The 27,882-nt window shown below is 38.1% G+C and overlaps 1 protein-coding gene across 1 annotated transcript in view; it reads right to left on the bottom strand.

The window, feature by feature from the left end:
- Positions 1-27,882, bottom strand: part of IQCM (IQ motif containing M) — a 308,548-nt gene that overhangs the window by 158,213 nt on the left and 122,453 nt on the right. The window contains exon 10 of the mRNA XM_043463691.1: positions 16,290-16,348. Coding sequence (XP_043319626.1) covers positions 16,290-16,348 — 59 coding nt within the window. The remainder of the gene's footprint in view (positions 1-16,289; positions 16,349-27,882) is intronic.

Here is a 27,882-nt window from a genome sequence, read left to right as displayed (position 1 = left end):
TCTCAATTTATATGTATCATACGTATGACACTACAGCACTCCTCAACGTTTTTTGTCACCAGGGACTGGTTTTATGGAAGACAACTTTTCCACAGACCATGGTAGGGGATGGTTAGGATAATTCAAGCAAATTACACTTATTGTGCACTTTATTTCTATTATTATTACATCAGCTCCACCTCAGATCATAAGGCATTAGATCTCAGATGTTGGGAACCCCAGTGTAAAACCAAGAGAGGACAAAATTATGTCGAAACTTCAGAAAGGTTGGCATTGGCAATCTCCAATCCTCAATGGTTTGGATAATTTGGGTGACTGACTTCAGGGTTTTTTTTTTCTTTCTTTTGTTTCAGGGGTACTAAAAGACAGTCGTACCACATGAACTGACTCTATTACATAAATGTTCAACTTCATGAAAAGTATAAGCATCAGTAGTAAGTAGATGAGATGGGGAAATGCATTATGACTGTAAGATAGATGGAGGCTCAGTAACCACCTCTGAATTAGAGAATCAGTAGGAAGTATCCTTTGCTTACTTCTTCAAATGTAATTTTTAAATGTATTAGCCTTCATAAAGTCTTAAAACAGTTCTGATATGGAGAGAATTATCATTTTATAGATTTTACAGTTCTTATATGGAAAGAATTATCATTCTACAGATTCTCAGTCACTAAAGAGTATCTGTAAAACTCTTGGGCCAAAAGATAAACATTCCAGTTACAAAATAAGTAAGTTCTACGGAAGTAATGTCCAGCAGTTAGTAAATATAGTTAATAATATCATACTGTATATTCAAAAGTTGCTAAGACAGTAGATCTTAAAAGTGCTCATCACAGGAAAAAACTTGTGACTATATGAGATGATGGATATTAACTAGACTCTCTATGATCATTTTGTTATATATACAAATATCGAATCATTATGTTGTACACCTGAAACTCTAATGTGTCATTACATGTCAACTATATCTCAATTTTGAAAATTCTGTTAGAAAGTATTTATAAACCTAAGTCATTAAAACTAGGTATGAAACTAGCTATCACCATGGAAGAGATTACCCTCTTTGTCCCCAAGCCACCTCTTTTGAAAGTCACCCTATAAAGGTTGAGAGAAAGACCAGAGCTGAATAGCTGAATTGAAATCTTTCACTTGAGGTTTGACAAATCTATGATCAAGGTGTCAGATCAAAGAGTTTTCAGTGAGAAAAGAAATTAAGCAAGATTACATGTGAGAAAAGATACAATAAGTTAATTAGTAAGTTAATCATGCCTGAATATTAGACACTGAGCTTGGCAAACATTTGAACAGGGAATTTCCTTTCAACTGCTAATGCTTATACGATAATATATATTAAACACTAAATCAGTTTTAGAGTTTGGTTCAGATATTGCCACTAATTAGTTTTGGCTGATATTGAAGTATTTTGCATGCTCCATTTATAAAAGCACTCTTTGCCCATCTGTTCATAGGTTGAAAGTGATTAAAGGATACTTACTTTGGCTGCTGTAAAAGTCAAATACTTTTTTTAAGCTGCAAATATGTGACAAAGCCAGCTCAGGCTGCCAAGTTCAGAAATGCATCAAAAGAGATTTGCGATGCCTCCCTGCCCCCAATTCCTCTTCCAACCTGCATTATCAAAAAGTAAATATCACCGCTTTCCTGATTAGACTAGCATGCCCGCTTTGTCCAAATGCTTTGCAATTTAGTTATAATTTACACAATTTACTCTGATTTGGATCCTCTGCTACCAAGCTGTGTTGAGGGCTTTCGTTTCCTGTACATGCAGCCTTGAAGCAGAAGCATGTGATGCTTTCGTGCTTTGAATGCTGGATCTGAAAGCAATTTGGCTAACAAGTGAAACAAGTTTGTGGCCTACTTTAATACCCTACATGAGGTCTGTTTAGTTTAAAAACAATGCATTATATTCAGCATGGGTGATAGAGATTTTTAAGAACAGGAAGGTAATACATTTCCATAAATAATATTGTCTCAGTATTATTTAGTACTCCACTAGCAAATCTTCCCAGGGGGTTAGGACTTCATGCTAGCAAAACCTGCTCACTTCAAACATCAGAACAGAATTCCTAGCACTTTTAAAAAAGGTGCAATCCTTCTGAAGTGGAAGATAACATCACTTTAATTGAGGCAAAATTTTTAAATAGTTTAAATATCTGAATGAGATGTGTTTCCTTCTGAGCTCTCCACACTCTTGGGTTCTGATCATTCCTCACAATGCTAGCCTGCCCTGACACAAAAAAATGAAGAGTACTCCTTTTTGGCTGTTGTTGTTCAGTCACTAAGTCATGTCCAACTCTTCACAACCCCATGGACTGCAGCATGTCAGGCTTCCCTGTCCTTCACTATTTCCTGGAGTTTGCTCAAACTCATGTCCATTGAGTCAGTGATGCCATCTAACCATCTCATCCTCTGTCCCCTCCTTCTCCTCTTGTCCTCAATCTTTCCCAGCATCAAGGTCTTTTCCAATGAGTCAGCTCTTTGCATCAGGTGGCCAAAGTACTGGAGCTTCAGCTTCAGTATCAGTCATTCCAATGAATATTCAGGGTTGATTTCCTTTAGGATTGGCTGGTTTGATTTCCATGCTGTCCAAAGGAATCTCAAGAGTCTACTCCAGCACCACAGTTCTAAAGAATCAATTTTTCGGTGCTCAGCCTTCTTTATGGTCCAACTCTCACATCTATACACGACTACTGAAAAAACCATAGCTTTGACCAGATAGACATTTGTCAGCAAAGTGATGCCTCTGCTTTTTAATATGCTGTCTAGGTTTGTCTTAGCTTTTCTTCCAAGGAGCAAGCATCTTTTAATTTAATGGCTACACACCATCCGCAGTTATTTTGGAGCCCAAGAAAATAGTTACGATTTCCATTGTTTCCCCATCTATTTGCCATGAAGTTTATGGGACCAGATGCCATGATCTTAGTTCTTTAAATGTTGAGGTTCAAGCCACAGCAACATCTAACTAAATCACATTAAAGGGTGGAAGCTGATATTCTATTTAGAGCCTCTGAGGATACTTGTCTTCAACAGTGTATTACCTACAGTGCTCTAACCAGCACCTATCCAGAAATGCAAATGACACAGTGATCTGGGAGGGTTTTTTCTCCCTACCCAACACTGACTTTCCTAGGAAGACATTCTCCCAGCCCATCAGGCCATATATCTCTGGAAAGATGAGGTTTATTTTTGCTGTTGCTGCTTAGTTTCAATTTTCCAACAGCTTTTCCTCAAAAAATGAAAATTTTAAATCCCAGATTCAGTTCAAAAAATGCAATTATTCTTTCCTGCATGTATTAACTTTTTGGAGGAGCACAATTTATTATGAATTAAACCAAAATTATCATTTCACATCACAGACAGCCAAAAGGAAAAACTGGATTTGTTCAAATTTAATTGATTCTGCCTATATGGGCAAGATAGTCATGACACACTCCCAGGGAATTCTCTCTGATACAAGCATTTAAAACACTGTTTTAATGTACATACATGTTTTTATCTGTAGGGCACTTAAAAAAATTACCCTGGAAGATGTAATAAAGACTAGGGTGTTTATGCCAAAGGTGTAATGGGAGTTGACTTTTCTGTGACAGAGTGACCAGAGTTGTCCATTTTTCATGAGCTTATCTATGCAATAGGGAACATAATGAGTTGTCTGGTCGTTCTCCCACAATATTCATTTATTCCTCTTGGGGTAGCCCTTTGCTCTCAATCCAAGCTTTAGTCAGTTATGGAGGAGAGCTGAATCTACCCACTGCCATCTGTCTCTCATCTCTGACCAGAAAGAACAATGAAGATCAGTGCCTGTCCACAGATTATTTGTTCCTAGAATCAAGTTTTAGATAATGAAATAAATCCCTGCAACAATTCAGGTGATTTTTAAAAACAATTTATGATATTATACTCGATCTGTTATTCCCAAACACCTATGTCTTTTAGGGATTGTCATTTCCAGGAACTGGGGAGACCCCTGAGCAAGCACACTCAGTGTGAGGATCAGAAAGCAGGTCAGATTTTACTAGAAAAACAGGAAATGTGGACAGTCTTCAGAGCAACCTGGAGAGGGATGGGACTTGTAATTCCTCTCCCCAGGCTTCTGCTTCCCTATTCTCCCTCTGGATGAGGTCTTCCATGAAAAAAGTAATTGAAACTCTGAATGTCCCTGTGAAATGAGACATCCGTTTGTCCTCATTTCACTTTTGTGGGTAAGATTACTGTGATTTAGAGGTGAGAACTTATGTGATCCCTCTCTCATTGTGCCTCTTGCTGTTTCTCAGGTGTTTCCTTCTGACTCCACACAGGAACTGTTACCAATAAAGTCTGCTGCTTTCCCTGCCAGGCTGTTAAAGGCGTCAACACGGTGAAACCACTTTTTATAGCAGTAGACAGAAAAAGTATTCATTGACCAAGGAATGGAGAAGCAGGAGGTCTTGCTCTAAAAGCACCTTCTCCCATAAACAAGGATAAGTTTTTCATAGGAAAAGGGGCTAAAGGGACAGAATGGGGCAGAGGTCAAGGTCACTTAGATTCATGGAAATGGGAGATGATTTCCTGGATCAGGGTCAGTGCCTCTTTTCTGCCCTTTTATAATCCTTTGGAGTTTGGTTCAGAAGCAGGTGGAACAAACATGATGACCTTGGTCAAGGATTATAGTATTAAAAGGAGATGATAAAGAGTTGTAGAGCAGTGGTACTCAGCTGTTTTGGCATCAGGGACCAATCTCATGGAAGATAATTTTTCCATGGACCAGGGGGCTGGGGGAGATGGAGTGCTGGTTTGGGGATGATTCTCATAAGGAGCATGCAACCTAGATTCCTCACAAGCACAGTTCCAAGTACCATTTTACTCCTAAGAATCTAATGCTGCCGCTGATCGGACAGGACAGGCAGCAATGCAAGTAATGCGGAGCAGCTGTAAATAGAGATGACGCTTCGCCCACTGCTCATCTCCTGCTGCGTAGCACGGTTCTTAACAGGCCATGGACTGCTAGTGGTCCATGGCTCAGGGGTAGGAGACTCCTGTTATAGCAAGATCTTTGTCCCAGTTTTGAAGTTCAGACAGCTTACACCACTTTCTTGTGGTTAAACTTGTTCATGTCATGTAAACACAGCTAGAAAATACAGTCAGTTTGGTTTTCTGTAAGTTTTCTTAGAAATGAGTTGGGGTGGCTGTTTCCTTGCTTCCTTGATGAAAGCAGGTGTTCTTGTGTTGTTTAATATCAGACTGTATCAGTTATCAACGGGACAGTACGTGAAGAACTGAAGAAAGCCGTAGTGGTGCCAAGAGCCAGAATGTGTACAAAACGAACGTCATGCCATTCTGAATTCACTTCCTTTATTTTAATTTACTTTTATGATTATTTTTGTTTTCACTAGATTTTTATACCATGGGATGATTTATAATGTTTCTGAATTTCAGAAGGCTAAATTTCAAGCTTTTCATAAAATCTTTGCAAACAAGGTAGAGAAATACAGGCTGACTGGGTGATCTTGGGTGGTCCAGTGAAGAGTGTCATTACTAGCTGAGATGGTGAATATACAACAGAAGACATGGGGAAGGAAATACACAATAATTTCAGTTTTGAGAGATGGTTATTGTGGGATAATCCAGTGAAGATATTCAGGAAGGAGTAGAAAGTCTGAGATAGGAATTATAAATACCTGAAAAGGGAAAAAAATCATTAAAAGGCAGAGAAAAGATCCAAACTTTTAGTTCATGCATTGAACATATATATATATTCATTTACTCACTCATTCATTCATTCAGTGTAAGTTGCTTTTTTAACATTGGGGATACACTAATAAATAAAATAGAACATTCCCTTTCCTAAATAAGTTTATGTTTTAGTAGGAGAGACAGATAGTAATCACAGTAAACAAGTTAATAATAGAGTCTGTTAGAAAGCAATGCATGGTATCATAAAAAGTAAGGCAGGGTAAGGTGATCGAGAAGTGGTAGTAGGAGTAGAAATTGCAATGTTAGTGTATGTTTTGCAAATAAGATCATCTATAAATGTACGGACACCAAGGGGGTAAAAAGTGGGAGGGATGAGTTGGGAGATTGGGACTGACATGTACACACTATTGGTACTATGTATAAAACAAACAACAAAAGAGAACCTACTATGCATCTCAGGGAGTCCTACTCAGTGCTCAGAGCTGACCCAGATGAGAAAGAAATCCAAAACTGAGGGGGTATACGTGTACATGTACGTACGGCTCCTCACTTTGCTACACAGCAGAAACTAACACCACACTGTAGGCGTGAACTTCTTATCTCAGGCAAGGGTGACAGGGGCTGAACCCCACGACAGATGTGACGGCTTTGTTGTGAAGCTCTGTAGTTGGTTAGCGTATATGATCACACAAAAAATTCCTCAGACGTATGAGGATGGTTAGGTACATTTCCTGCATCATTGTAGTTCACTTCAGTTCAGTTCAGTCGCTCAGTCGTGACAGACTCTTTGCAACCCCATGAATCACAGCACACCAGGCCTCCCTGTCCATCACCAACTCCCGGAGTTTACTCAAACTCATGTCCATCGAGTCGGTGATGCCATCCAGTCATCTCATCCTCTGTTCTTCCCTTTTCCTCCTGCCCCCAATCTTTCCGAGCATCAGGGTCTTTACCAGTGAGTCAGTTCTTCACACTGAATGGCCAAAGTATTGGAGTTTCAGCTTCAGCATCAGTCCTTCCAATGAATATTCAGGACTGATCTCCTTGAGAATGGACTGGTTTGACCTCCTTGCATTCCAAGGGACTCTCAAGACTCTTCTCCAACATCACAGTTCAAAAGCATCAATTCTTCAGGGCTCAGCTTTCTTTATAGTCCACCTCTCACATCCATACATGACCACTGGAAAAACCATAGCCTTGACCAGATGGACCTTTGTTGACAAAGTACTGTCTCTTCTTTTCAATATGCTATCTAGGTTGGTCATAACTTTCCTTCCAAGGAGTAAGTGTCTTTTAATTTCATGGCTGCATTCACCATCTGCAGTGATTTTGGAGCCCCCAAAAATAAAGTCAGCCACTGTTTCCACTGTCTCCCCATCTATTTCCCATGAAGTGATGGGACCAGATGCCATGAACTTAGTTTTCTGAATGTTGAGCTTTAAGCCAACTTTTTAACTCTCCTCTTTCACTTTCATCAAGAGGCTTTTTAGTTCCTCTTCACTTTCTGCCATAATGGTGGTCATCTGCATATCTGAGCTTATTGATATTTCTCCCGGCAATCTTAATTCCAGCTTGTGCTTCTTCCAGCCCAGAGTTTCTCATGATGTATTCTGCATATAAGTTAAATAAGCAGGGTGACAATATACAGCCTTGACGTACTCCTTTTCCTATTTGGAACCAGTCTGTTGTTCCATGTCCAGTTATAACTGTTGCTTCCTGACCTGCATACAGGTTTCTCAAGAGGTGGGTCAGGTGGTCTGGTATTCCCATCTCTTTCAGAATTTTCCACAGTTTATTGTGATCCACACAGTCAAAGTCTTTGGCATAGTCAATAAAGCAGAAATAGATGTTTATCTGGAACTCTCTTGCTTTTTTGATGATCCAGTGGATGTTGGCAATTTGATCTCTGGTTCCTCTGCCTTTTCTAAACCCAGCTTGAACATCTGGAAGTCCACGGTTCGTGTATTGCTGAAGCCTGGCTTGGAGAATTTTGAGCATTCCTTTACTAGCGTGTGAGATGACTGCAATTGTGTGGTAGTTTGAGCATTCTTTGGGATTGCCTTTCTTAGGGATTGGAATGAAAACTGACCTTTTCCAGTCCTGTGGCCACTGCTGAGTTTTCCAAATTTGCTGGCATATTGAGTGCAGCACTTTCCCAGCATCATCTTTCAGGATTTGAAATAGCTCAACTGGAATTCCATCACATCCACTAGCTTTGTTCATAGTGATGCTTCCTAACACCACTTGACTTCACATTCCAGGATGTCTGGCTCTAGGTGAGTGATCACACCATAGTGATTATTGTAGTCACCACATAACAATTCTCTGGGTCATCACACCGCCATATTCTGAATTCCTTGAGAGTGATTACTTTTCCTTGTGTGTCTGGCAATATGTAATAGATGAAGGGAAGAAAAAGGGGGTAGAGACAGGAAAGAAAGGAGGGATGGCAAAAGAACAGAATGGGGACATATCAGAATCTAAGAAAGTTTGAGGGCTTGTTTGTTTGGGTTTTTATTTTTCAGAATTGAAGTCAGTGTGACTATTTTCCTTAAGAAACTGAATCACAAAGTTGACAAATGATAGACTTCATGAATTGATCTAGGGTATTACAGTTTGGTTCCACTGAACACTGTATTCATAAAATTACATTTGAAATGCTGTATTCTTCCCCAAGCATCACACTTCAAGAGGGAAATATTTCAGTATGGTGAGCACTCATTCCTTTCCTCTGTTTTTATTTCCTTTCCCTTTATGGAACTGCATTTCTTCTTCTCCATTCATTTGACTCCTCTATGATTTGCTTGGTCACGTGATCCAAGCTGGAAGGTCAGCCAGAATATTTCTACATGAAGTGTGAATGTGTGTGTGTGTAATAAGAGACTTTTCTTTTTGGTAAGAACAGAAAGTAACTCAATTACAAACAGCTGGAAGCCAGTCATTTTCCTTACCACATGGAGAACAAGTCTGTAGTAGAGGTTTTAATTGTTCCAAACGGGGAGGAGCAGAGATTTAAAATGAAGGAAAGAAGAGCACATCCTAGACATTACTTGAGTCTATTGAGTCCACTGAGTCTAAGATGCTGAACAGATCCCCACCATACTCTACACTTGGAATTTCCACTTACACAAGCAAACAGCTAAACACCATTTTGCTTAAGCTAATTTGAATTAGTATCCTAATAAAGATATAGATAGATAGATAGAGAATCTAAAAAGAGAAAATTGGTAACTAGAGTGGTTTCAAAAAGACTGACTCAGGAGCAGTGGTTACCATTTCAAGGTAGATAGGTGCTGAGCCTCACACAGAGAACTGTCAAGATCAGAGCACTACTTAGAATGAAATGGGATTCCACTTGAACAGAGTCATTACTAGTCCCTGGAGTTTTCAGCAAGAGGCTGTGTAGAAGCTTCAGCCTTTGGATAGTTTCCATAGGAAATCTCTAAGGCTTCTATAATTCTATAGAATTAATATATAGAATTAATTCTATATAAATCTATAGAATTAATATTCTATAATTCTATAATTTCCCAAAGACAAAACACACTAAAGGAAGCATCACTGGAGAAATATCATTCACTATACATTTATTTTCAAAAAACACTTAGCCTCTACTGACCCAGAAAAAAGTTGTTCACAGAAGATTCTATGAACAAGCTAATATTACACTGTGTGCATGTGTGCTAAGTCACATCGGTCATGTCAGACTCTTTGAGACCCTATGGATTGTAGCCCTCTAGGCTCTTCTGTCCATGGGATTCTCCAGGCAAGAATACTGGAGTGGGTTGTCATGCCCTCCTCCAGGGGGTCTTCCCAACCCAGGGATCAAACCTATGTCTCTTAAATCTCCTGCATTAGAAGGTAGGATCTTTACCACTAGTGCCACTATTAGTAGATAACAAATTTCAGAAGAGATCAAAGGAAAGTCATTAGGTGGTAAACTGTATAAGTGTTTTGAGATAAAATAGGTGGACTTGACCCATTTCAGGAAAAATAATGATGGACAAGTGTAGTAATTTTAGAGACATAAAGGAAAAATTTAAATGGCTATATTTCTATACTTTGAAATGTGACTTTCATACGTAGATATACCAGGAAATGTACAGTATTCTATAAAATCAAAAAAGAGGAAATTTAGAATTCTTAGCACAATTTTGCCTTTTAGTAACACATTAGTGAGTCATATCCAGCAACTACTACCCTTTTAGTTCTAGCATGCTACAAAATAGAAAGGGAAAGTATATAATTATTCCTCATCTACATATTTACATGAACTATCTGGATTCTTGGGATCCTAAAGAATGAAAAAAAAAAAGAAACTTAAAATTTATAAAATGGTACACTTCATTGATGGCATATATAAACAATGTTTATATCATCCAGAATTAATAGTAAAAAGGTAGAAGGCTGATTACCACCTTTTGAACTTCTTACAACTTGAACATTATGAGTCAACAACAGAATGTTTTTCCTCTATGAATTAAAAACTCATCAATTGTTCTATTCTATGCTTACAAATCAGTCAGTCATTTTCAAAAGCAATTATGTACTTTAGAAATTCACCAAAAGGAAAATTCATCGCTAAAGTCAGATGAACAGCTCACTGCAGAAAAACATTGAAAGAGAATAAATGTTTTGTTTATGAAATACCATAGTATATCTAAATGAATATGATACTATTTACAATACAGTTAGAGTAGCCAAGGAAATTCAAGTGGACCTCAAGAAAAATATATGAAGAACAACTTTCTCACAGAAAATAAAAGTACAATGTCACTATAATACTATAATAGATTACAATCCTGGTTCACAATTTTTGCTTAGATAATGAAACCAGTTCTATTTGCCAACTGTAGAGGGTTCCCCCAAAGCTGTGGCTATGGGTAGAAGAATTCCATCATGTTTTTCTTTCCTATAACTAAGAAGAGGGGGAAAAACAAAGTTATATTTATGTAGCCTGGAAATGGTAATATATGTACGATGTATTTTTACCCTTGAAATGCAAAAGTACTTTAGAAATTGGACAGTACCCTACTGAAATTGACTGATGACTAATGAAAGGTCATAACATACTCTGTTCTCATGTCGACTCTAAGGAAAACTCTAGCTGAAAATACATGAGAAATTTCTAACAAGAAGAAAATTTAAATACAAGCTTAAAGGGTTCCAACGTTTGGATTCTAAGGGCTTCCTGGATAGCTCAGCTGATAAACAATCTACTCGCAATGCAGAAGACCCCAGTTTGATTCCTGGGTCAAGAAGTTGCCCTAGAAAAGGGATAGGTTACCCTTTCCAGTATTCTTGGGGTTCCCTGGTGGCTCAGATGGTAAAGAATCTGCCTGCAAGTCAGGAAACACTTGGGTTTGATCCCTGGTTTGGGAAGATTCCCCTGGAGGAGGGCATGGCAACCCATTCCAGTATTCTTGCCTGGAGAATCCCCATGGACAGAGGAACCATGTAATTTCTGATAGAAATGATATAGGATTTCAAATAAACAAGAAAATCTTAATAGTGTTTCACTTAAATATTTTCAGTGAAATATGTCAGCATATGAAATATTTACAGTTTTATATCATTCACTTGTGTTTGTTGTTGTCCAGTCGCTAAGCCGTGTCCGACTCTTTGCCACCCCATGGACCGTAGCCTGCCAGGCTCCTCTGTCCGTGGGATTTCCCAGGAAAGAATACTGGAGTGGGTTGCCATTCCCTTCTCCAGGGGATCTTCCTGATCCAGGGATCGAACAGGTGTCTCCTACACTGGCAGGCGGATTCTATACCACTGAGTCACCAGGGAAGCCCGTATTGTTCACTACTTTACTTTATTTTCATGTTGCTTCACTTTTATCTTTCTCTTTCTCTCCAGAAGCACTCTTATACATGCTAATTCATTAGTTTCAGTCTACTATTGTCAGAAAGGCTGTTAAAATTTAAGATACAAAGAACATAAAAGCAGCCTGACTGAGTAAGAACACTATAAAATGAGGGTTGGATTCTAGTAACAGTTTTTGTCTGTTTGTTTTTTTGTGTGACCTTTTGTGATCTTAAAGAAGTCACTTTAGTCTTCATTTTCGCAACTGAAAATTAAAGGATTGAATCAAGTGCTCTCTAAACTTCCCTTCAGTCATCATCCTCTAAAACGTTTATGATATCTCTGCAAAAATTAGCTAGATGTCCCTACAAAACTGCCCCAGCTCTTTATGCGGTAACAGATGGCAGACGGTACAGGAAAACGTTTTGCATTCAGAGTCACTGCTTGGCTTCAGGAAAATAAAAACAATAAGCACTCACCTTTCAGACTGTACAATTTTTATCATTGAAAAACTGGACTAAATTCTAATTTAGCAATACCTATGAGGAAAAGAAAAAGACTTCCCAATCAAACTAACCAGGTAAAGGATATTTATAGGAAAAAGACTTACCCAAGAAAATAAGATAACACTATCAACTAGTTTAAAAATGTACATATAGTATTTTTTTTTCCTTTAAAGCTAATCTTTTTGTGAAAAGGCTTTAGATGACAAATTCAATTTAAAAGACATGAATTATTCAGATATTCGATTTTCTCTATGTAATTTTCGGTATGTTGTCTTTTTTTAAGAATTTTTCCATTTCATCCTAGTCTTTGAATGTAATAGGCAAGAAGTTGCTCATATAATCTTTTATCTTGTCGCTGTCCACAGAATATATAGTGATTCTACTTTTTTCATTTTTAATATTGGCAATTTGTCTTTTATCTTAGTTTTGTTAGGAGTTTACAAATTCTATACTCTTAAAATTTAATATTTTCAAAGAACCAACTTTTGGCTTTTTTAATTTGATTTATTGTTTCTGATTTCTATTTCATTGCTTTCTGTTTTTATCTCTATAATAAATGTCACACATGCATCTAAAAAAATGTATATTCTACAGTGGTTGGCTATCAGTTCAGTTCAGTTCAGTCGCTCAGTCATGTCTGCCTCTTTGCAACACCATGAATCGCAGCAGGCCAGGCCTCCCTGTCCATCACCAACTCCAGGAGTTTACTCAAACTCATGCCCATCGAGTTGGTGATGCCATCCAGCCATCTCATCCTCTGTCATCCCCTTCTTCTCCTGTTCCCAATCCCTCCCAGCATCAGGGTCTTTTCCAATGAGTCAACTCTTCGCATCAGATAGCCAAAGTATTGGAGTTTCAGCTTCAGCATCAGTTCTTCCAATGAACACCCAGGACTGATCTCCTTTAGGATGGACTGGTGGGATATAGTCATCTATAAATGTCAATTATGTCAAATGAATTGAAGGTTTGTTAAAATATGCTGTGTTGTTATTTATTCTTTTTTATTTTACTAATTTTCCTATCAATTACTAAAAAAGGAATGTAAAAAAGTCTCCTGTCATAATTATGGAGTTGTCCATTTTATTATTTAATCCTGTCAGTTTCTACTTTATCTATTTATGTTGTTCTGTCACTAATCCATCTCTGACTCTTTGCGACCCCATGGACTGCAACACACCAGGCCTTCCTTTCCATCACTATCTCCTGGAGTTTGCTCAGACTCATGTCCATTAAGTCGGTGATGCCATCCAACCATTTCATCCTCTGTCGTCCCCTTCTCCTCCTGCCTTCAATCTTTCCCAGCATCAGGGTCTTTTCCTATGAGTTGGCTCTTTGCATCAGGTGGCCAAAGTAATGGAGCTTTAGCTTCAGCATCAGTCCTTCCAATGAATATTCAGGACTGATTTCCTTTAGGATGGACTGGATGGATCTCCTTGCTGTCCAAGGGACTCTCAAGAGTCTTTTCCAACAACACAGTCTGAAAGCGCAGTTCTTCAGCATTCAACTTTCTTGATATCCAACTCTCACATCCATATGTGACTATTGGAAAAACCATAGCCTTGACGAGATGGACCTTTGTTGACAAAGTAATATCTCTGCTTTTAATATGCTGTCTAGGTTGGTCATACCTCTTTTTTCCCAAGGAACAAGTGTCTTTTAATTTCATGGCTGCAGTCACCATCTGCAGTGATTTTGGAGCCTGTCACTGTTTCCTTTCTTTCCCCATCTATTTGCCATGAAGTGATGCGACCAAATGTCATGATCTTAGTTTTCTGAATGTTGAGTTTTAAGCCAGCTTTTTCACTCTCCTCTTTCACTTTCATCAAGAGACTCTTTAGTTCTTCTTCACTTTCTGCCATAAAGGTGGTGTCATCTGCATATCTGAGGTTACTGATATTTCTCCCAGCAATCTTGATTCCAGCTTGCACTTCATCCAGCCCAGTGTTTCTCATGATGTACTCTGCATATAAGTTAAACAAGCAGGGTGACAATATACAGCCTTGATGTACTCCTTTCCCGATTTGGAACCAGTCTGTTGTTCTATGTCCGGTTCTAACTGACCTGCATACAGATTTCTCATGAGGCAGGTCAGTGACCTGGTATCCCCATCTCTTGAAGAATTTTCCAGTTTGTTTGGATCCACACAGTCAAAAGCTTTGGTGTAGTCAATAAAGCAGAAGTAGATGTTTTTCTGGAACTCTCTTGCTTTTTCGATGATCCAATGGATGTTGGCAATTTGATCTCTGGTTCCTCTGCCTTTTCTAAATCCAGCTTGAACATCTGGAAGTTCACAGTTCACGTACTGTTAAAGCCTGGCTTGGAGAATTTTGAGCATCACTTTGCTAGCATGTGAGATGCAGGCAGATTCTTTACCAGCTGAGCCACAAGGGAAGCCCTCCTCACTCATGTGCTGGCATTCTAAGACTTCCATGGAAATCTGAGGTGTTTACTAAGTCCCTGTCATTTGGCAGGAGTTGAATTCCAATTTCTGCCTCTCTCCATGGTAAAAAGCAACTGAACATTCTGCCTAGGCTTTACATTCCACAAATGTTAGAGGAGTTTGTCTCATTCACCCTGTCCTTAGCATCTAAAATAGCAGGTTCTTAATGTTTATTGTCAAATTAATAAACTATGAAAGACTGAAAGAAAATTTTCTCAACAGGACAAGATACAAATCTGTTTTTCCTTTTCCTCTGGAAATTGTTCATTAATTTGATTATATTTTCTGAGTATCCACTACATTCCATAGCTTGTGCCATGAACTGTAAATTGAAGCATTAATAGAATCAACCATCCCTGCCCTTGAAGAATTTGAAATTTTAGCCAGGTTTCATCTGACATAATTTAGCTTATAGTAGATAGCTATGGCTCTGAAATTAAAGGACCTATATTTGAATCCAGTTCCCTCACTGACTAGCTGAATGGCCCTAAGTGAAATAGTCAACATGTTTACCCATCAGTAACATAAAAATATATCATGTGTTGTTATGGGAGTTATATGCAAGTACCTTGTACAAGATAAACACAGAATGATTGCTATTACTAAATTCATTATGACACTAGCTCTCAGAAAATATCTAATCTTAAATTGGATATTTATTTATTGGATATTTAAATAATTGCACTGCATTATTTCATAGTCATATTTGGCCTAGATTCACCATATAGTGCAATTCTATAGTGCTTGAACTTTAGAGTCAGATGCATTTTGAAATTCAGATTTTGTTTCAAAGTCTAGGAAATTAATATAGCATGTATGCCATATATTATATAACATTGAAGTACAGTCTGTGGCATGTCCTATCATTAAATATATTTTTAATTAATACAATTAATGTTCATATGTATGCAATACTGGACTATTCGCATGAAGTGGGAAAAGTGTAGACTATGAGTGGTCATAATCACTTGTTATTTCAATCGGGTTTGACACTAAAGTTTTGGCACCATCTTAGGTGACAGCAGTTTTCAGTTTCTGGAGCTTTTCAGATTTGGAATTATGAATGAGGGATTACGGACATTGTATAGGCACACCTTAGGAGCAATTGAGAGAAGGAATTAAGCAGGATGTCTGGTAAGAGAAAGTAGCCTGAAAAATATATTTGAATAAGCCTGTATTTACTAGGGGGTTAGATTTCCAAACTGGTTGCTTCTGGCAAACTTTAGTCTCCAAGGTTTACCCTTTTACTATCTGCATCTATATGGTTTGACATAGAGCTTTGCAGCAGGCTGGTGCAAAAACAATATCAGATGAATTAATAAATGAATGTATTACCAATGCAAAAGAAAGTACAAGTTTGAAACCTATCTTTTTCAGAAACTTCACTATTAGCTCTCAACAATCCCTTCTTTCCACTTCACTCTCCAACTATCTCACAAAATCAGTTAGTTTTTCACAAAAGTCTGTCAACAAATATGCTACACAGAGAAGCAATCTTAAGAATCCCTCACAGAGTGACTGAAGAGCATGCTGTACCATAGCGGACTGTAGTACGTAATGTCTAACACCAAACTACTGAAGCATCATGTAGCACTGTTTATAGAGTGCTTTTACTAGCCACTGTGAACTACAGCCTGGTCTACTGAATGAGCAATATACGCTCAAAAAAAATAAAAAGAATTGTTTTCCCTTGCTTCAATCAAATTAAATGGGAACTTTGAAAAAGATATGTTCATACTGTGAGTTTTCAACAACCTACACTTCTTTAAACCAGATACTTGTCAGGATAAAACCAAAGCAAGCACATTAATTTATACATTCATGCTATCATATAAAAGGTGTACCTGGGTCGTGGCTTTGATTCTGGTTTTACAGATTGTTGTTCTTTTTTCATAAAGTTTTTCTAGAAGAAAGAATTGACACAATTAGGAAAATAACTTCACTGTCAATAAAATTTTAATTCCATTAATGTTCTATTATATTAATCAAAGGGAGAAAGAACTTTAGTATTAATATTTAATACTAAATAAAGGCCTGATCATACTATATATTAAAAGCCTGGACAATGATATACATATGTATGTCAATCTGCTCATGTTAAGTCACTTCAGTCATGTCCAACTCTTTGCGACCCTACTCACTATAGCCCACCAGGTCCCTCTGCCTGTAGGATTTCCCCGGCAAGAATACTAGAGTGGGTTGCCAAGGCCTCCTCCAGAGGATCTTCTTCACCCAGGGATCGAACCTGCATCTTCTGCGTCTCCTGCATTGCAGGTGGAATCTTTACCACTGAGCCACTGGAGAAGCCCCAATTATGAGCCTAAAAACGTATATAAATAAGTGTACTCAGCAGCATATGATCATAGAACCTCCTCCAGCATATTTTGGCCCCCAGGAATACAATTCTTACGGATTATTTCAGTGAACAAATACCTATAAAGATCTACTACAGATAAGAATTTATTTATTTAGTTATTTGTCCTCCACTTATAAAAATATTAAAGCAGCTTCCAAAAATACAGTATGTATTAAAAAGAAAAAAAAGAATATCAAGTTGAAAGGAAAATATAAATAGAAAAATAATGTCAAGTGTTTCTGATTTTGCTTAATGTGTTATACAGATTTGTCTCTCAAATTTCTAGCTATCAAAATATTGTGGCCTAAACTGTGTTCCCCTAAAATTCATATACTAAAGCCCTAATCCCCAGATGTGATTATATTTGGAGATAAGGCCTTTTAGGAGGTAATGAAGATTAAATGAGATCATAAGAGTGAGGCCCTAACCCAATATGACTGGTGACCTGGCAACAGGAGGAGGGGCCACCTGTGTGCTGCAAAGAAAAGGCCATGTGAGGACACAGCAAGAAGAAGAAATCTATAAGTCAAGGAGAGAAGCCTCAGGAAAAACTCTTTAGCTTCCACTGTTAACTTCCACTGAGTGAGCCACTCAGTCTGTAGTGGTTTATTATGGCAGGCCTGGCAAGCTAAAAACACAAAGTAGTCAAGAAAGCACAGTGGTTCTAACACTCACAGTGTCTATAAGAGAAGCACACTTATTTTCTGTAAATTTTTTTTCCATTAGATAAACTTTTCCATTAGACTAACTTTGAAGATTAGTTTTTCTAATTAACTTTTCTTCTAAAATATCTTCCATGAGTACTTTAAAGGAAGCCTGGGATAATGGTGTGGTCAGCTTCAAGAGCATCTCTTCAATAATGACACTAGAGTGTTTAGTACAGATCTTTTATACAATCCTTCAATACCAGTCAACAGTTGAAAGAACAACTCAGACAGATGATTTTTCAAGACCTCAAAGTAACTGGGCCATTCATTCCCTTTCTGGCCATTAGGTATAATCCAAAGCTTAAACTGATACCTAGAGGTACTGCATACCCAATTTATAATCTGCTATGTCAACTATTTTCCCCAAAATAGCTTTTGAAATGATGGCCTTGAATGAGAGGAATTTGAGGTAATCTTGTTAATGAGTAAAGATGAATGGATTTTGGATTGCTGGTGTTGTCTTCCCTCTCAGACTCTAGAAGAAGTCAGTACCAGAAAGAGTCTTGGCTATAGATGTGTTTCTGATACCACAAGGAAAATATTTATTTTAGTAGACTCTAGAAGAAGTCAGTACCAGAAAGAGTCTTGGCTATAGATGTGTTTCTGATACCACAAGGAAAATATTTATTTTAGTTTTGCTTTTAAAGTTTCAAGAATATATATTTCACCACTGTTTGGCAACTGGAGTCAAAGAAGTCTCTTCTATAAAATCTCAGGATATATAAAGAGTAAAAATAAACATGAAATATGGAAGAAATTTGCATTTGTATTGCAATTGCACTCAGTTTTAAGACACAGAGTGATTATTTTAAATATATTAAACAAATCATAAACCTCTCCTTTGGAGTCAAGCTTCACTCTATCCTATAGTGAGTATTCTCCTGCATACAGTCTGACTTGTATGTGTAAATTTTTATTTCATGCTATTCATTTTTTAAGGTTGAAGATTAACTTTTCTTCTATAGTTACGTTAGAATACAATAATAATCTTGAGAAGCACTTCGTATCATTTCTTGACTACTTGTTACTTTTAGAACTCCCTGATCACGTTTTCTATTTCAAAGCAAAAAAATCATCCTCAAAAGTAATATTGTACTTTTAAAAATGTATGTGCACATATAGGTGATAATAAAACATGAAACAGGACCTATATTTTAAAAACCACCCTCAGGATGTTCCATGACACATATTCATGGCTAGAAAAATACTCATGGCTATACAAATTATGTTTTAACCTATATATTCCATACTTTTGCACAAAACAAAGTACTTGGCTTGAAACACACTGTCCTTATAAGATACTACTATTTACACTTGCCAACTTGATTTTTTTAACTGCCTCCTTCTCTGGCCATATGACATACTCTCCATTACGCAGGGTGTCAGATATGAAGGTCATTCAGCAAAGCAACCAGACAACCATTCTTTTTTTAAAATGGTGGTTGTAAGACACAGACTAAAAGGCAGCCACCCCAACTTCAGGATTTTTTAAATTTATTTATTTGTCTGTTCTGGGTCCTAGTTATGTATGCAGGATCTTTATTAGTGGCAGGCAAATTCCCAGTTGCTAGTTCCCTGACCAGGGATCAAATCTGGGCCCCCTGCATGGGAATGTGGAGTCTTGGCCACTGGACCACCAGGGAAGTCCCTCAGACAAACAGTCTTGAGGATTTTTCTTACTAAAATGTTCTCTGATTTTTTTCCAGTGACATCTGTCCTTTCTTTTTCTTCCTACTTAACATAATTAGAACCTGAGGGGTTTGGGGTCATCTTTTTGCAAAGTCAGTAGCAGTCCTTTATTTAAGGGTTCTTGGTTTTTTACCTAAGTCTTAGTTTTCTCCATCCCTACATATTAAAATTGCAAGTCCATTCTGCCTTGATGTTTCTATTCCATTCTCTCTCAAAGTGTTTCCCCTTGCCACAGCTGCCACCTGCTTCTCAAGACCTCCTCACGGTCCTAGTCTCTTCATGGCAATGCATTTCAAGCGACACATTCTAAATACTTGGTTGAAGATGTAAGTCACTTACTAAACACTCATGTCAAATTCCCAATGTTTTTAACAACCTGTGTAGATTTATTTCAAAACTTTTTTCAGACTCCTTTCCTACATATTTTCTCAAATCCCACAATTTAACTGGCACCAACTTGGGATAATTCACATAATATTATTACATCTCAAACTTCCTTTCAGAAGCAGCTGTCTAATCTACCAATTCCCATTTCTTTCCAAATCTCATCTGGAATTTGTTTTCCTTTTGACAATGCCGCTAATTTCTCTCACAGTTTAATGATTAAATTGTTGCACTGATTAACCAGAGATGAAATACGGGAAAAAAGCCTTTCATTTTGCAACTTCATGCTAACCATGTTTCTATGTTACTACTATTAGCATCAAATTCTGCAATATGTTTGCAGTATAAAGGTAATCTATAATTGGCACATTATGCCTCCAACACTTTACCCTAAAATGTAGTTAAAGGGTATTTTCTAAGTAGCAAGAAATTTTCATAGTTTAAACAGCTTTGTGACCCTACCAGAAGCATATATAAATACACATTTAAGGTAAATGAAATGTTTGTTTAAAAATAGGTAACTGTGAACAGAAAACCACTAATAGCATATACATGTAAAATTACAAATTACACATTAAAACATGTGAAGTAAACTGAAAAGCTTTTTCTGCCAAGCTTGAATATAAACATTCATGTTTCCCCAGCAGAAGTCAGTCATGTCACCAGCACATTCTGTGAAATAGCAGTGAGTTGCATTCCTTATAGTGCTATTGCTTTCTGATAAGAAATATTTTAAAAAAGAAAACTGTCAATAAGTTGCACACATGCAGAACCAGAAGGCACAAAACACATGATTTTGGAATTTTTCACAAGTCATTTTCTTTACATTGTTGTATTTTAGCGTTTCTAAGAACACACAGAAAGAACAGGAAGGTTTTCAAGCCAGAGAAACACCCCCAGGAAGTTGCCATAGGCCCAGGTAACCCCTAGTCTCTCCAAATCTTCTCATAGAGCCATAGAAGCCTCCACTTTGAAGGTGTTCTCAAGTGTGGTGTCTTCTTTACTTTCCATATGAGAAGTCAGGGGAATACCACAAGGAATACTGGTCACTTGGTAATAGCCAAGGCCTCAAAGAGTCATTCAACTTTCAGATGAGGAAAGACTGAAGGAGGCAGCCCAATGAAACATAGGTTGGTCCTTTACCAATCACTAGACAAAATTTCTTTAATCTCCAAGGGAAATCAAGACTCTTTGATATGTAGGACTTTAAGGATAACATGGTAGCAATACAAAGATGGGTAAGAAAGACTGATAGAGAAGTTTACATCCCAATATAAGTCCCTCTGAGGGGTGAAACTTATTTGTAAAAGATAAAATAAGGAAGCATGTTCATAGCAACAAATCAGAGAATAATACTATAATACATTCTAAAAGCAAAAATCAAAGATACTTTAAATGCATAGCTGAGATGAAGGGGAAGTAATGGAATTGCTCTCTGGTCAAAAATAAGAAGAAATGTTGAATTTAGATGGTCGGGAGAAATAGCAATAACTTCAGATATGCAGATGACACCACCCTTATGGCAGAAAGTGAAGAAGAACTAAAGAGTCTCTTGATGAAAGTGAAAGAGGAGAGTGAAAAAGTTGGCTTAAAGCTCAAAATTCAGAAAACTAAGATCATGGCATCCAGTCCCATCACTTCATGGCAAATAGATGGGGAAACAGTGGAAACAGTGGCTGACTTTATTTTTGGGGGCTCCAAAATCACTGCAGATGGTGATTGCAGCCATGAAATTAAAAGACACTTGTTCCTTGGAAGGAAAGTTATGACCAACCTAAACAGCATATTAAAAAGCAGAGACATTACTTTGTCAACAAAGGTCTGTCTAGTCAAGGCTATGGCTTTTCCAGTGGTCATGTATGGAGTGAGGTAGACTATAAAGAAAGCTGAGTGATAAAGAATTGATGCTTTTGAACTGTGATGTTAGAGAAGACTCTTGAGAGTCCCTTGGACTGCAAGGAGATCCGACCAGTCCATCCTAAAGGAGATCAGTCCTTGGTGTTCATTGGAAGGACTGATGCTGAGCTGAAACTCCAATACTTTGGCCACCTGATGTGAAGAGCTGATTCATTTGAAAAGACTGATGCTGGGAAAGATTGGGGGCAGGAGGAGAAGGGGACGACAGAGGATGAGATGGCTGGATGGCATCACCGACTCGATGGACATGGGTTTGGGTGGACTCTGGAAGTTGGTGATGGACAGGGAGGCCTCGCATGCTGCAGTTCATGGGGTCACAAAGAGTTGGACACGACTGAGCAACTGAACTGAACTGAACTGTTGTATGAGTCCTGAGACCTGTCTCTGCCTCAGGGATTGTGTGGAAATTTTAGACAACCTAGACCCTGGGTTTTAATGAGCCCTGTGCCTCCTGAGAAACCTGTATGCAGGTCAAGAAGCAACAGTTAGAACCAGACATGGAAAAACAGACTGGTTCCAAATTGGGAAAGGACCACATCAAGGATGTATATTGTCACCCTACTTATTTAACCTGTATGCAGAGTACATCATGCAAAATGTTGGGCTGGATGAAGCACAAGCTGGAATCAAGATTGCCAGGAGAAATATCAATAAACTCAATTATGCAGATGACTCCATCCTTATGGCAGAAAGCAAAGAACTAGAGAGCCTCTTGATGAAAGTGAAAGAGGAGAGTGAAAAAGCTGGCTTGAAACTCAACATTCAAAAAGCGAAGATCATGATATCCGGTCCCATCACTTCATGGCAAATAAATAGGGAAACAATGGGAACAGTGAGAGACTTCATTTTCTTGGGTCTCCAAAATCACTACAGATGGTAACTGCAGCCATGAAATTAAATGATGCTTGCTCCTTGGAAGAAAATGTATGACAAGCCTAGACAGTGTATTAAAAAGTAGATATATCACTTTGCCAACAAAGGTCAATCTAGTCAAAGCTATGGTTTTTCCAGTGGTCATGTATGGATGTGAGAGTTGGACTATAAAGAAAGCTGAGCACAGAAGAATTGATGCTTAAGAACTGTGGTATTGGAGAAGACTCTTGAGAGTCCCTTGGACTGCAAGGAGATCTAACCAGTCCCTCCTAAAGGAAATCAGTCCTGAATATTCATTGGAAGGACTGATGTTGAAGCTGAAACTCCAATACTTTGACCACCTGATGCGAAGAACTGCTTCATTGGAAAAGACCCTGATGCTGAGAGGGATTGGGGGCAGGAGGAGAAGGGGACAACAGAGTATGGGATGGTTGGATGGCATCACCAACTCAATGGACATGAGTTTGAGTAAACTCTGGGAGTTGGTGATGGATAGGGAGGCCTCTCGTGTTGCAGTCCATGCGGTCACAAAGAGTAGGACATGACTGAGTGACTGAACTGAATAGAACTGAACTGACTCAATGGACATGAGTTTAAGCAAGCTCTAGGAGTTGGTGATGGACAGGGAAGCCTGGGTGCCGCAGTCCATGGGGTCACAGAAGTTGGACATGACTGAGCAACTGAACTGAACTGTGCCCTCTACTTGAAAGCACTGGAACCCAGAGCATCAAGAAATGTTAGAGTTGAAAACACCCTGTAAAAGGCTAGGGACTGGAAGTGTAATCATTTGCATATAACCAGGATTTTTAAATTTCCATTGGGTGAGAAAGAAAGAGAAACAGAAAGAGAAGGCGATACCATGAGTCTACTTGTCTGTCGTGGCCTTGGCTCTGGGTAAAGAGGGGGCAAAATCCCCTCCTAGGAATTTCTCAGGGCAACACCTCACTCATAAGGATTTGGTGCCTCACTTCACACTATCTGAAATTCCCTAAACTCTCCCCCACCCCACAAAAAAGGCAGCAAATTTAGAGTAAAGGGGTCCCAGACTGGTGGTTGTGGTTGTCCTGTCCAGTCGCCAAGTCATGTCCGAATCTTTGCCACCCCATGGACTGCAGCAAGCCAGCCTTCAGTCATTGGTAGTTCTCTGAAAATGTACTGTGTAAAAGCAAATATCAATCATAAAGAAGAGTGTAGCTTAAATTAAAGTTTCAAATAATTTCCATAATAAAATACCAAGAAAAATGAGCTCCCAGTCAGAAAATCATCAAATATAAGAAATTAAGCAATCAAGGTGTCAGAAAAGAACAACAAACTACACATTCAGAAATTTGAGGACTGCAATACTGTAAGGTAAACAGAATGCAAAATAAGAATGAGTTTCCTTTTCTATATGTTCAGAGATATATTAAAGGACCCCAAATTATCAAAGTTGACCAAGCTAATTTGGAAAATAACAAATAGACATTGTAAAAATGAAACATATGATTGAAATAAATGACAGCTAAACGAATAGCAAAGGACAAGAATGGATACACAAAAATAGAAAAAGTAATCTAAAAATAGAAATCAGAAAGGAAAAAAAAAAAGACCCAGGATCCAGCAGTGAGAGGCAAAGAGATGGCAAATACAAAAAAGAGGGAAAACAAGAATGACAACTGAATGGAAGACAACATATATGTAAGTAGAGTTTCATAAAAAGCTTTAATTAGAGTTTATACAGAAAAAAAAATGGAAGAAAAAATGCCATTTAAAGAGATAGTGACAGAGATTTTTTTCCTATACTGCAGAAAGACACTGATTTTCATATTTAGGAAGCCAAACACAAACCAAGCAAAATAAATAGAAAACCACTCTTATACATCTTATAATAAAACAGCAGAACAACAATGAAAAGATGTCCTTAGAAGTAGAGAGCAGAGACACATGACTCACAGAAGAAAGACAAACGGATAAACATCTGATTTTTCAATAGAACAGTGGCAGTCAGAAAACATGGAATGATAACCTCAATGTTTGGAGAATGTATTATTGAGGATAAAAGTAAATATAATATGAACAGAAGGTTTCTGCCAACTGACCCTTACCTAAAGTGAGTGAAAGTCACTCAGTTGTGTCTGACTCTTTGTGACCCCATGGACTGTAGCCTGCCCGACTCCTCTGTCCATGGCATTCTCCAGGCCAGAATACCAGAGTGGGTAGACCATTCCTTCTCCAGGGGATCTTCCCAATCTGGGGATCGAACCCAGGTCTCCCGCATTGCACGCAGATTCTTTACCAGCTGAGCTACCAGAGAAGCCGTTACTAAAGGTACTTGTAAAGGACACAGTTCAAGAAGGAAAACTATCGGATAGGCCCATGATGCTAGATGTAAAAATGAAAGTGTTAGCTGCTCAGTCATGTCTGACTCTTTGTGACCCCACAAACTGTAATCCACCAGGCTCTTCTCTCCATGGAAATCTCCAGGCAAGAATACTGGAGTGGGTAACCACTCCCTTTTCCAGTGGATCTTCCCAAGAATTGAACCCGGGTCTCCTGCATTGCAGACAGATTCTTTACTGCCTGAGAGGGCAGGTAAAAAAATTGATAAGTATGTACATAAATCTAAACAGGGAGGGAAGTATAAAACTATATAACAGTTTCTAAATTATTTGTGAAGTTAAATATAATAAAAACAATAAGAGAGAACTAAACACTAGTAGTTAAGGCAATCTAAGATTTCTGTATGAGGTGGGAAGAGGATAAGTATACTTTAAGTTAAAAGTATGTATTAAAATTCATAATTTAACCACTTAAAAAAAGTAAAAGCAAGAACATAAATGTCAAATGAGTACAAGGAAAACTAGTACAATGTCAAACTTGTACTGGGGACAAAGGAACAAGAGGGGGAAATATGTCAATTTACCAAAAAAAAAAAAAGGATAAAATGGAAAGACAAATGGAGAACACAAAATAGAAAGGGTGTAAATGCACCTAAATACATTTTTAAAATACCACTCTATGGTGTTCACAAGGAAGAAATAATAGTGGCCTAGAAATGTGTGAAAAAAAATTCTCAGCCTGATTTGTCATGAGGGAAATGCAAATTAAAATTGCAAAGAAATATTTCACACCTTCCAAATTGGCAAAGGTTAAAATTTTGACATTAAGTGTTGCCAAGCATATGAAGCAATGGGAATTCTGATAAACTGCTGCTGAAAGTGGAAGACTGTTCACTGTATTGCCTGGTAACACTGGACATACATATGCCCACTGACCAGCACAGCCAGTCTGCTCCAGGCTGCTTGTGGCTAGAGGCAATCAATTATCCAGGTAGTTAATAATCAGTTACTGAGTTCCTACTCCCCAGACCCTATCCACCTGCCTTCCAGGCTAAAGGGATCAATATTCTAGCATCTACATAACCCATTCTCAATGCAACAGGGTGCAGGTTCATATTGATGCTGGGAATTCTTACCCTAGAGAAACTCTTGCACCTAACATTTGTTAAAGAATGTAGCAGAATTGTTCACAATCAGACATAACCTTTTAAAAAGACAAATATCTCCCAGCAATGGAGAGGATAATTAAATTTCAATGTGATTATTCAATGGGATGTTGTGCATCCATGAAAATGAATGAACCACGGGGGCAGAGGTCAACATTTATGAAGATTGACAGTTCTCAAAAATACATTGTTGGGCAAAAAGAGAATACATTATAATTTCATATAGATAAAGTCAAATACAAGTAAAATTAAGCCAAATACTAATTGGAGATGTATCTAGATGTGCTAAAATTATAAAGAAAACAGGGGAACAATTAACATAAAACTAAGATTAGTTTCTTCAAATTATGAATGGAGGGAAAAGACACAAAGAGTTCCATTCCCTAAATTTTATAAGTATTTGTTTCAGTTTTATTCTTTAATATACATATATAGAGCTACATATAGATATGTATATGAATAATACACTGCTTTGCACTATCGACACATAAAACAATAGAAATTTTTAAAACCGTGTGATAGAAAAGTTCCCTAAGTTTAAGGTGAATGTCAGTCCCCCAAGAAAGAAAAGAATAAAAAGATCTTGGAAATCTATGCGTTTTCCAAGTTTATCAAAACCCCCTAGGAGCATACATGGTTCCAGATCTCCCCTGTATGTTCTTGGAAATTTCAGAATTCAAGAATGCCAAGCAATGGAACAGCTGCTGCCAGGAATGAGCTATCTTATTCTGAAGTTTTAAGTGTATGAACCTATAAGTACATAAGACTTCCCTCATGGCTCAGTTGGTAAAGAACCCGCCTGCAATGTGGGAGACCAGGCTTCAATCCCTGGGCCGAGAAGATCCCATGGAGAAGAAAATGAAGGCAACCCACTTCGGCATTCTCGCCTGGGAAATCCCAGGGACAGAGGAGCCTGGCAAACTACATACAATAGACGGGGTCACAAAAGAGTTGGACACAATTTAGTGACTAAACAACAACAAATCAAATGCATGGGGGGCTGTTAAAAGCTGCCCCAGCCACTGACTAAAACTTGGCTAACTACCCTTGTTTGAAGCATTTTTATGGGGAATTACATAAAAGTATGCTTCTCAAACTTTATGTGTTTATTAATCACTAAGATCTAATTCTTCAAGAGTAAGGATACACTTGGATATATTGGCTTATTGAAATTGTACAATTGCTTTATTGGTTTGAGAGGTCTATTACCTGGCATATTTTCCCAGGCGAATTTTCATAGTCACTATTTTTATTTCATTATTTGAAAATGAGTTTCTCAGATCTTTGATTGGTTATAATCTTACTTATCAACATTCACAAGAAAATGCATTCCTATCCTGCCACGACTCCAAATTAAGCAGAATGCATTCCTATCCTGCCACAATTCTAAATTAAGCAGAGAATAGTTGTTATTCAGTTGGCTAAGTCATGTCTGACACTGTCTGTGACCCCATGGACTACATCAAGCCAGACATCCCACCCCTTCATTATCTTCCAGGGTTTGCTCAAACTCATGTCCATTGAGTCAGTGATGCCATCCAATGAACTCATCCTCTGTTATCCCCTTCTCCTCCTGCCCTCAATCTTTCCCAGCATCAGGGTCTTTTCCAAGGAGTCAGCTCTTTGCATCATATGACCACAGTATTGGAGCTTCAGCTTCAGCATCAATCCTTCCAATGGCTATTCAGGGTTGATTTCCTTTAGAACTGACTGGTTCGATCTTTCTGTCCAAGGGACTCTCAAGAGTCTTCTCCAGAACCACAATTCAAAACCATTAGTTCTTCAGAGCTCAGTCATCTTTATGGTTCAAGGCTTACATTCTTGTACATGACTACTGGAAAAACCATAGCTATGACTAGACAGATCTTTATCTGCAAAGGGATGTCTCGGCTTTTCAATACGTTGTCTAGGTTTGTCATAGCTTTTCTCCCAAGGAGCAGGTGTCTTTTAATTTCACTACTGCAGTTACTGTCCACAGTGATTTTGGAGCCCAAGTAAATAAAATCTGTCACTGCTTCCACATTTTC

This window comes from Cervus canadensis, chromosome 1, assembly GCF_019320065.1.
Source record: "Cervus canadensis isolate Bull #8, Minnesota chromosome 1, ASM1932006v1, whole genome shotgun sequence".
Classification (NCBI taxonomy): Eukaryota; Metazoa; Chordata; class Mammalia; order Artiodactyla; family Cervidae; genus Cervus; species Cervus canadensis.
This window is presented reverse-complemented; position numbering and strand designations above follow the sequence as displayed.